General features: G+C 32.0%; 1 protein-coding gene across 1 annotated transcript; it reads right to left on the bottom strand.

Annotated features, from left to right (window-relative positions):
• Positions 1-7,847: 7,847 nt before the first annotated feature.
• Positions 7,848-12,202, bottom strand: LOC127087375 (uncharacterized). Its single transcript, XM_051028262.1, has 7 exons — positions 11,737-12,202; positions 11,523-11,659; positions 11,125-11,214; positions 10,217-10,269; positions 8,793-8,895; positions 8,415-8,519; positions 7,848-8,252 (listed from the first exon to the last, which is right to left on the bottom strand). The coding sequence occupies exons 1-7, from the start codon at positions 11,987-11,989 to the stop codon at positions 8,232-8,234; spliced, it is 762 nt and encodes a 253-aa protein (XP_050884219.1). The 5' UTR covers positions 11,990-12,202; the 3' UTR covers positions 7,848-8,231.

The raw sequence follows: 12,202 nt of genomic DNA on the forward strand, positions 1-12,202 counted from the left end.
AGTTTTTATTTTAAATTTTAGATATGATTCATCTTTTAGTCTCTCTGTTAAAAAAAATTATATTATAGTCCGTTAAATCTGTTTCATCGACCTAATTGATTTTTTCAAGTAAAATTTTCAACAAAATTTTTCGACCTAATTGATCTGATTTTTTCTTTCTTTCTATATTATAAATATTTAATATTCATAAATTTTTTTGAAATCTTAGGCTTTGTTTGAATTGATAGAATCGGGTGGAGCGAAATGGAATGGAGTGGTATTGATTCCATTCCATTCCATTATTTATTATCATATTTCTTCTCTTTTAATTTGGGCGGAATGAATAATTTGTCTTATTCCGTTCTAAAATTTCCAAACAACGGAATGGGACATTCGTTCCACTCCACTCCATTCCATTTCGATCCGTTCCACTCCGCTCCACTTCATTCCGCTTCGTTCATTTTATGATATCCAAACATAGCCTTAGACGTCACAAGTTTTTTCTCTCATCCCACAAATTCCATTTCATTTTTAAAATCCTGGTATGCAGATATCAGATGTCCTAAGAGATGTCGAGACACTGATATCTGATCAAAACACAATGACAATATAACATACATTTAAGAGTACTATAACAGAATACGCGGAGTTGTTAACCCAGTTTAATGTACAACAACACCTACATCTGGGGGCTACCAAGTCAGGTAGGAAATTCACAAAATAGTATTAGTTTGTAGACCTTCATCAAACTATCTCCAATTTACAATATACTCCCTAATCACTACTCGTGCTTAACTTCTACCTAAGACTCACCTAGGTATGAGACCCCTTTCACTTCTCTTTCAATCACAACAGTGATGAAATAATACTATTTTGAAAGTTTTAGAAGTTACACTTCAAAGACACACAAACACTCAATGCTTAAAAGCTTAAGAGTGATTGACAGAACTTACAACTCAATAGAGACAGTCATACTCTTATACCAAGATGATATTAGAGAGACTCACAAGTAACACGAATACACAAATCCTAAAAACTCAATGAAACAATATTTGATCCACACCTCAACTAGGTATGTGGCATTCTATTAATAAACAAAGTCTTGACTGGATTCGGGCTTCAAAAACGCAGCAAGACAGCTACTAAAAGTATGTAGAAAATTATGTATAAAAATAGGTCTTCAATCAAGGGTTTCCTAAAATATCTCAACATTTAGAAAAATCGAATAACTATAAACACAAACAGAATCTCTGATTCCTCAATCTTAGACGCCACATAGAATTACTTAATATTCCCATAATATTCAGTAATCTGTTAATCAAACAAACCGTTACCAAGATGTAAACATGTAATAGACAAGATGCCGGATCCTCATGTTAGGACATCTTGTTCAACATGTTGCTGATAAGTTAATTTTACCGAAATTACTGTCAATCATAAATACAGAGAATTAACATTTTTTTTCTTTTTTCTCAAATTCAAGTTCAAATGCGCTACTACCACATTTTTAAAAATCTTTCTGCTCCCTTTCGATCTCATTCACCCACCAAATTCAACTCCCATTCTTCTTCTTTTACATCATCTTCTTCCACCCATTTCAAACTAGAGGTTAATTATATCCTCATAAACTTTAACCTTTAAGATAACTCTAATTCAAGTAACCATTTCATGCAATTGGTATCAACAACCACTGAAATTATTTACGGGTGTTCTAGATTTCCACATTATGTTAATGGGTATTGTTGTATTAGATTTTGTTGGATTATTTGAGTAAAAAAATATCATTTTTATTTGTTTTTGTCTTGGGTATTTGTTGTTGCAGATGAATATTCTAAAGGGTTTTTCAGCAATTTTCTTATGTTTTCTATGGTAAGTGTTTGTTAAAATTCCTTTGACAATATATAGTGTCTATTTTGTTTAGGATGTGGAAGAAAACTCAATGAATGTCTCAGCTCTGTAACTTAACTCATAATTTCAACTTATTGAGTTGTCAAAAATTGGTCGAGTTGACGATGCACGAAAGTTGTTTGACAAAATGCCTCAAAAGGATGAATATTATTGAAACACCATGATACTTATGTTAATGTGGGAAGACTAGTTGAAGTAAGAGAACTTTTTGATGGGTTTTCATGTAGGAGTTCCATCACATCGTCATATCTTATATCATTGTAAAATTGGGTGTAAAGCTGAAGCTTTCGATTTGTTTAGGTCAATGAGGTTGGTGGGTCATAAACCTACTTAGTTTACTTTAGGACATGGACAAAGCTATTATCTTGAAAGGGTGAACCATGTCCCCACCATATTTATCATTGATTCCAGATTTAATATTATAATATATTAAAAATTATGAAGAAAATTTAATAATTTCCCCACTTAATAAAATAATATTATGGAGTATCATACACCCATTTGCATTTAAAATATGTAATCATTTGCTTGATTTTTTATAAAATAATTAATTTTATATAATAAATCAAATAAATGCTTTAAATAAAATTAAAAATTTTAACTTTTCTTTTCTTATTCCTATTAATTTTCTTTGACTCTTTTCAAATACAAACAAATCACTTTTTATATTCCTCTTTCTCTTAATCCAAAGAGTCTCTCTGTTACTAATTTTGTCTTCGCTGTTGATCTTTTAAAAGGTAATAATGACAGAAAATTTAATTTTAGATTTTTGTAGTGTTTGTATCAATTTTATACTATTATTATGAATTTTTTGAATATGATTTTAATTGTGATTTTTTGTTTTGTTTTTAGTAATAAGCAATGGAAAAACATTTTAAAAGAAAATCAATATAAGAACCATCAACTCTTGATCCTCAAATACCTAATGAACTTAAAGCATAAAATTGGATCCTCCCATGAAAAAAAGTTTTTTGGAGTTTGAATTGGAAAAACTTCCTAACGATCCCGGTTTAAGGCCAAAAATGTCAGATTATCATCCAAGTGATAGAGATGAAATTAGAAGATATTATTTAAAAAGATTCCTTGTCAACAAAAAAAAAATTAGAGATACCTTTCATAAGTTTAATTCGGATTGATATTTAAAATATGGTAGTTGGTTGAAATATAGTCAAAGTGAGGAAATAAGGGGAATTTTCTTGAACTTATGAATTTTTTTATTAATCACAATGAAGATATTTATAAAGTTTGGAAAATTTATCGTGGAAATCTTAAGTTAACATCTCCTGATATTCAAAAGGATATTGTTAAAGTTGCTGCAACTATCACTACTCAAGTTATACCGGATGATCTTGGAGATGATTTATTTATTATTTTAATTGATGAATCTCGTGATATCTCAGTGAAGGAACAAATGGTTGTGGTTATACATTATGTAAATAATAAAGGGAAAATTATTAAGCGTTTTCTTGGTGTGGTTCATGTTTCAAATATTAGTGCTCTAACATTGAAATCAGCTTTGGAGTCATTATTTGTAAAATATGGATTAAGTTTGTCAAGGATACATGGACAAGGCTATGACGGGGCAAGTAATATGCAAGGTGAATACAATGGTCTAAAAAGATTGACTTTAAAAGAGAATTATTTTGCATTTTTATTCATTGTTTTGCCCATCAACTCCAATTGTCTCTTGTGACATTAGAAAAAAAAGCATTCTAAAATTGCTTTATTTTTTAATTTGATTGCTAATTTGTATAATATTGTTGGAGCATCATGTAAGCGCCAAGATATTCTTCGTGAAAGTCAAGCTACAAAGGTGATGGAGCTCAGATTATGGTACATTATTTAGTATAGTTTCTCTATTCTCTTCTATGATTGATGTGCTAGAAATGGTTGAGAAAGATGGAACAAATTTGATAAAAAAGGTGAAACACTAATGCTGGTGAATTATATCCAATCTTTTGAATTTATTTTCATCTTGCACTTGATGAAAATAGTTTTAGGAATTACACATGATTTATCTTAAGCATTACAAAGAAGTGATCAAGATATTGTAAATGTTATGAAGTTAGTAAAAGTGTCCAAAATAAGGCTACAAGCTATAAAAGATAATGATTGGGATTCTTTGTCAAATGATGTTTCATTATTTTGTGAGCATAATGATATTGACATTCCGGATATGGATGACACTTTTCAACCGACACAAAAAAGGTCAAAGAGAAAAATGGATAAAGTATCTAATTTACATCATTTTCAAGTTGAATTGTGTTTATGAAGTGATTGATCAACAACTTTAAGAGTTGAATAATCGTTTTACAGAAGTGAATATTGAGTTGCTCCTTTGTGTAGCGTGTTTAAGTCCAAGAGATTCATTTTCTGCATTTGATAAGGAGATGGTTATTTGTTTATCTTAATTTTATCCTTCAGAGTTTTCTCAAGTTGAATTATTGGCACTAGATTGTCAGCTTGAAAATTATATCTTAGATGTATGCTCTGACAGTGAGTTTTCAGAATTATAGAGGATTGATGATATTTTTATCAAGCTCGTAGAAACCAACAAACATGTTGTGTTACCCGTAGGTATATTTTCTTTTAAAGTTATCTCTGATATTACTGCAACTACAACAACTGAAAGAGCTTTCTCTGCTATGAATATTATCAAGAATCGAATGCAAAATTTTATGGGTAATGATTGGTTAAATGATTGCTTAGTTACTTGCATTGAGAGAGATATTTTTATTAATGTTAAAAATGATAAAATCATTCAACATTTTTAGAACATAAACAAATCATAGAGAACAATTATAATTGATATTTATATTTTTGAAAATGGAATGTTATATATATATATATATATATATATATATATATATATATATATATATATATATATATATATATATATATATATATATATATATATATATATATATATATTAACTCCACTACTCAAAATTTCTTATTTCGTCCATGCTTTAAGAAGTGTTCTGACAGTGTGTTCATCATTGGGTTTGATCCAAATGGCGGAAATGGTTCATGGGTATGTTATAAATAATGGATTTGAATCCAATGTATTTATTTTTAGTGGACTTGTTGACATGTATGCAAAATGGAACTATATTTCTGAAGACTTGTTGACATGGACTTGTAGACTATATAGAAGTGTTTAACTTTTTTTTTACACGGTATTAATATTTTGCGGGGGTTTTTAACCTACCAAAACAAAACATCTTTAGTTTAAACTAAATAATATTTTTTTAATATATATATATATATATATATATATATATATATATATATATATATATATATATTGACTGAGCTTACCTACCTGTCACGTCACGTAGCTAAGTTAACGTTTTTTTTCAAAAAATTTAACGGAAAAGAATTTTTGTATAACGGAAAAATTCTTAAGGGACCGGTATGTAACATGTTTTTCGTTAAGGGACCAAAGCGAAATATTAAATTAAGTTAAGGAACTTTGACACTAATTATACCTAAATTTTAACTTCTCTTTTTGACAAATGATGTTGAACGACGGTTTATTATCTTTCATACCATTATTTTTTACTATTTTACATATAACTTAAAATAAAATAAAAATTAAATAAAAGTAATAATATAGTTTATATTTTACGTTTGTGGTTATCGAAAAAAGCGGACAGATATGCACGTGAGTTTTCGTCTGGACGCTAGTGTTAATAAAATTATGGCTTAACTAATTTTTTTATCTCTGTACAAATCTTAGTGATGGTGTACAAATCTGCCCCATCGACTGACTAAATCCTGCCTTATTTAAAAGAAAACTAGAAACAAGATTCCTCCTAATTTCATGAACATGCATGACATCCTTCAAGATCAAAGTCTTTCCTGAGGTAAGGTTCAGCTCAACGTCTCCAATTCCAACAACATTAGTGGTAAATATCCCAACAACGCTTTCTTATTTTCAACTTTCGTGTATGTCTTGGAGATAGAACGATCATAACAGACATGACGGGACACGTCAGTGTCTATCCACCATCAATCACTTCCACCAACCATGTTGATTTCAGTGATTATAGTAATGAATTTCTCATCAGTCAAGTTAACTTGTGCATTAGAGTCAACGAGTTTAGGCATACACTTACATCTCTTAGCCATATGACCCGGTTTTCCATAATTAAAGCAAGTGAAAACTGAAGCGTCATTTCTTCGAGGTGGTGGTTGTTGTCTAGAAATCGGAGCATATGGGCCTCTTGAGGGATATTCCCATTCTTAATTCGTAGGCTTCAGAACCGCATTGAATCTCTTTTTGTTGTTACAAACAACTAAGACTTCATCTTTCTGATCTTGTCTCCTAACTTCCTCTTCAATTCGGAGGCGAGTGATCAGACACTTGATCGAAAACTCTTTTCTTTTGTGCCGAAGCAAATTTTTGAAATCTTTTCAACCAGGGGACAGTTTGTCAATGATAATAGTGATTTGGAATTGTTCGTCGAGGGGCATGCATTCTTTAATAATTTCATGAGAAATTTTCTGAAGTTCGTGGCATTGTGCTTCCACAGACCTTTCATCAACCATCTGATACTTTAAGTAGCGGCTTACAACATTCTTCTTTGTTCCAGCTTCCTCAATGTCATAGTTCTTTTGCAGAGCTTCCCATACATGTTTAGTGGTCTTGCATTTGCTGTAATAATCATATAAATCATCGGTAAGACCGTTCAGAATGTGATTTTGTGCAGAGATAGTCATTCTCATGCCATATGATTATTTCTTTCCAGAGCTGTAAATTTCTCGCAGCATATTCATCAGTTTTGACATTTCCATCTGAATCCACATAGTTCTTACCATTAGTTTGTTCGGTTGATCTAGAAAGAGCAACAGAAATATCCACAGTCAGAACGTTGACAACCTTCTTTAAGGTTAGAAAAAAATTCATTTTAGCTTGTCAATATTTGAAGTGAAGACCATCAAACTTGAACGATTTGTTAGAGACAGTGGCCGCAGTGTTACCAATAACTTATTTGGTAGCCATGGCAGTTTTCGAAACGTCTTAAAATTGTTGTTTCACGATTTTGAAAATCATCCACTGAAGAAATTATCGTATCAAGTCGCAGACTAGGTCGCTCTCTTTAACACGTTTCGCGACATTGTCCAAAATTATGCAAAAGATTCGAACTAGCGTGCCGCCTCTATGATAAAATAGTCCAGTTCAATTTTACGATCACTACTTGCATGATATGTGATCGTTCCAGAAATACACCTTTTGATGGTGTTGAACCACTCGATGATAGTGTCAAAACCACTCGTAATGTCTGGATAAACTAGCTACATATAACACAAGTAAGCCCCTCAAAAACAGAAAAGAAAAATTTATAGAAGAAGTGAATATGGGAGAGAAAGAAAATTTTAGATTGCAAAATTTGGGAGTGAGTTGCAAGTGATGGGAAGGTCGTTATGTATAGTCAATGATCTGACCCAAACGAAGATAGATCATGGGAAGAAAACGTGGGAGAATGGAATTGGTCCAGTCAAAACTAGTTGATATTCACTTGGTCAGCAAGGAAGTGAGGAGACTTGGTTGGCAAGGCAAAAAACGTGATCAACGATTACCGTTAATTAATTAATTCGTAATTGAATTACAGCACACCATTATTAATTAATAATAACTAATTAATTTACATCACACACGACTAATAAATTAATTAATAATTTTTCATCATTTCAGATACCAAAAGAGATATTGGATGAACGCCCAAAGTCCGAGCCAAGTCGAACGGTAGATACGTGTGTTATGTTTCATGGTAATGTGTTCTCACTCAACCACAAAATTGGGTATCCTTTGGGGCAAACCTAATTTGGCCATTTGAAATATATAAACACTAGTAAAGTGTGCTCCCCCTCCTATGTGTGACTTAAATGAACCTTTTCAAATTCACTAACACACTCTAGCTCATACTTGAAGTCTCCATTCGAAGTTATCATCATTCCAAGTATTCCAATAGTATTCAACTAACATAATTCCACAATTAATTATAATGCTGGATCATGTTCAACCAGAGTTGCTAACCCTAACACAAATCTATCAAATAACCAAAGCTTCACTGAATTTTCTTCTTCTCACTGTACTCTGAAGAAGAACAATACTAACAATTACAAATGATACCATAACCTATGTATACATTGTTGCAAAAGGTCTCAGTATTTCGATCCTACTGGCATAGTAAAATATGTCATTTCAATGTCTACCGTTCTCCAAGGCTTCTTCTGATCTCAAAGGCTTTACCGAAAGATGAAATAGATCGAACAAAATTTTATATTAGTTGTTTTGCCTGCTCCAGTGGAAGAATACCCAAAGATCAACTTTATCAACTATTCAGCTCACCTGTCTAGGAGTGGAAAGAAAGGACTATTATTAGCCAGTGAAACATTATTTAGCAGTTGTAATTCCCACCCCCACTAAGGCAATTTTGTTATATATTTAGATTATACAACAATCGCTACTACTAGTACTGACTAATGAGTATTCTTTTCATAATTTTAAAACTTACTATTAGTTCCTCCAAATTCAAAGGGATTGAAGAGTCAATTGAGAATCCCAATTCTAACATTAGCTTTTCCAAACGATTCACATTTGTCAAATAGAGATAGCCAACCTAGTTCAATAGATATATGCGTTAGAGAAGAGACTGAAAACAATTTTCAGATTATCTAGCAACACACAAGTAAGCTGAAATTGCAAAATAATGGCGTGGCAGCCAACCATTAACAGTGATATTTAAGGAAATCAGTATGTTGCAGTTGTCATCGGCTCATCGCCACTTTAAAATTAGAAATATAGAAAGAAAACTTCCAAGAATCAGATGAGTATTTTATAGAGATTTATAGTTAAATCGCCTGAGGAGACACCGAAATTTGAAGGCACTTACTAATGTTTCTAGTGAAGATGCCCTGTTATATACAACTGAACCAGCCCGCTTTTTTGTCTTAGTTTTGCTTGAAACAATGTTCTTTCCCCATCGAAGAACATCCCTGAAATAAAGTTCATCAAAAGCTATAAGCCATAATAGAAATTTACAGATCTCCCATGATCTACCAACTCTCGTCATGTTGGGAGTGTCTAATCCCCAACTGAACTAGCACTAGAATAGCATAATTGTGGCATAATTCAGAATACCCAAAAGAATGTTTGCTTTTTTGCAAAGTTTAGTGCTTATTGGATTCAATCTTCATCTAATCATCACCAAGTACCAAATACTAATGAGTGAGAAGTAAATGCCAATTCAAATATAGCATCAAATTTAAAGCATGAACGGATCTTAGCTACAGATGAAACAAAAAATTTCCTGGAAAATTTCAGATATGCACCAACGAACACTCCTGGTACAAAGTAACTTTGAAGCAAGCCAAAACATCCTCAAAGACCTAACGCACTGCAGCATGCAAAAAGCATAAAAGCATCTTCTTTAATGCTTAATCGATAATATTCATATCGACTTCATAGTTAGATGACTTACTATATTGCACTATCTTATTCCCACTATATTTGGATGTACTTTCTCTAATTAAATAGATTTCGTTCTTACTTTACATAATAAATCATTAGAGGAAGACATAGAAAAACTATACGAGAAGTTATTAAGAAATATCTCAAGATTAACGATTTGGATAAAAGCATGGTCCTGAATAGAACATTATGGTAAAAGTTGATCCATGTAGCCGACCCCACTAAGTTGTTAATGTTAACTCCTAACTAACACTATAAGGTGATATATGCTCCTAACAGTACTGCTTGCATCATTGTTTATTATCATCCCTTTTGAATGACATATGTTAAGAATCTCACATCAGACAATATATGAACGGAACATATATTTATAATTGGGGAGCAATCCTCACTCTACAAGTCAGTTTTGTAAGGTTGAGTTAGTCTCAACCACAATTCTAAAAACACCCACCAAAATTCTCACTAGCATATCATCCTGAAGAGAATAACCTACCATACTTTTAAAGGAAGCTGCTACCCAACCAGCTAGCCAGCAACTACTCAAATTCTATAATATAATTACACAGAATTGAAAATCACACGATATACATGCAAAGACTCAAAATCATGATGCATAGTGGTAAACGTTTCTAAAGCATAGATACACCTAAGTTCACTTGTTTCTAAAATCTCCATCCTCCACATTTATAATTGGAGAGAAGGGAACATTTAAAATATAAATTTCAGTTAAAGAAAATATCATACGCAGATAAAACCCCACTAAATATTATAATAAAAATGAAAAATAGACGTGTTTGGGGGGGAGGGGGAATGATAAGACAAGACCCTCAAAGTAACAATTTTAACCTCTCTTGATCTGATAAGAAGTTACTGTGTAGAAGCTTCTGGAGCAACGCATCCTGCACACAAACAAAAAAGGACAATATGCAACGTAATTAGATCAGAAACATGTTCTTGTTGTTAATAAGTCATAGTAATAAATAAATAAAATCCAACGGGACATCACAGGCTGGCTGAAGCGAAACTCATGTTGTTTTGCTTCCTTGACCAAAGTTTTAGTTTAAAAACAGGGAAAAGAATAGAAGCAGAAACTGATGAAAAGGACAGAAACACACTCATAGTGAAAAACAAGAGCAAGACATCGAGACAATGAAAAACCTTTCAGTAAATTCAAAATTAGGGAAACCTCTTGAAGTTTGCAAACAAGAGAGAGGGGGAAGCTAAACTATATAATTTGATTATGAAAATTCAGTCGCATCAAAGTGAATTTCCCTTGTTCCCACTTTGAAATTGAATTATGTCTTTTTTCGCTATTAAAAGTGTAATTCATGTTTCATAACCATGATCCATTATTTACTTCTGGTGACAAAAAGATTAACAACTCAATCATAAGAAAATTCTTCTTTCAAACAATCTAATCAAAAATCTCATGGATACAAAGCTATACAGAGGATACTTAGGATATAAAGCTCATGAATTGACGACTAGAAAGTAACAGAATTGAGAAGAGGAGATCTATAAGATCGAACTAAGCAAGAAAAATAACAGAATTGTAAAATTGCCATCATCACAATCAATACAACTCTACAACAACTAGTATCTTATTTATCTAACTTATAAATCAATATTACACAACAAAATACTTTAATATCAATACACACTGAATTGCAACAGATATTTTCCGTGCCCATCTTTCCGCTAGTAAATGTAAATAACATAAACAAAAAACAAAGTAGGGAAGGAAATAATCATACTTGAGCCTCACAGCGAACCACGGCCGTCACACGATCATTGTATTCTTCAATACTAAGGGGAGGAAATAAAAAGTGCCTACGAGCATATAGCTGCAAGTTCCGGAAAGAAAAAAAAAATAAGACATGAATAAACCATCAATTTAATCTCTAAACTAATACTCTCTTCAATTTTGTCTCTAAACTATATTAATCTAGTGTATGAAAGTTCAACTAGTCCCTAAAGTATATGAAATCTATGAAATTAGTACCTAAAGTATATGAAAACCGATCTTAAAATTTCTCAAAATCATAAGAACGGTAAGATTTCTTTAATGAATACTACAATTTACATTGGCAGACTATAAGAATCTTAGACCTAATTTCATAAAAAAACACAAAATTGAGAGCAATAAAATGACCTCATAAATGCCATCACCAAGATATGCTAAGGTAGTAGCATTAAACACCGAGCGAGGCTTAACGACTTTAGGTGGAATTGGAAGCCATCTTTCATAACCTAAATAGGTTTCGCTTTCTTCTTCTTCTTTGATTTTCCCTGCAAACAAAACGTTAATTGAAAACAAAAGAAGCTAATTGAACAATGAAAAAGAAGAACGGTAGAATAGTAGTTACCTGAGGTGGTGGGAAGAGGAGTGTCGCGTTTGAGAAGATCGGCAATGTACTGGTCCTTACGCGTAGAAAGTGGCGGTGGTGATGATGTAGTGAGAGGAAGAGGTTGCGATTGGGGTTGAGTGTTGTTGAGTTTTTTAGGAGCGTTTGGGTTATAAGGGAGTCTCTGTTGTGTGTCGAATGAAGCTTTCACTGCTTTGAATTTTAAAGAACATGGAATTGAGCATGATAATGAAGAAGATAAACCTTGCATCATTCGTTTCGTTCTGGTTCTTCTGAATGAATGAATTGAAGAATAGATATTGGTTTTTTGTGCGCTTAGTTGCTTTCAAACACTTTGGAAATTATACCTCATATACCCTTTCCATTATCCCCTCACCTATACAATATTTTAAGATGATTCAATTTTACTCTTTATACTTTTAGAAAAATTTTACTACTAAATTTTTACAATCATAAATAAGTATTC

This window comes from Lathyrus oleraceus, chromosome 5, assembly GCF_024323335.1.
Source record: "Lathyrus oleraceus cultivar Zhongwan6 chromosome 5, CAAS_Psat_ZW6_1.0, whole genome shotgun sequence".
Lineage (NCBI taxonomy): Eukaryota > Viridiplantae > Streptophyta > Magnoliopsida > Fabales > Fabaceae > Lathyrus > Lathyrus oleraceus.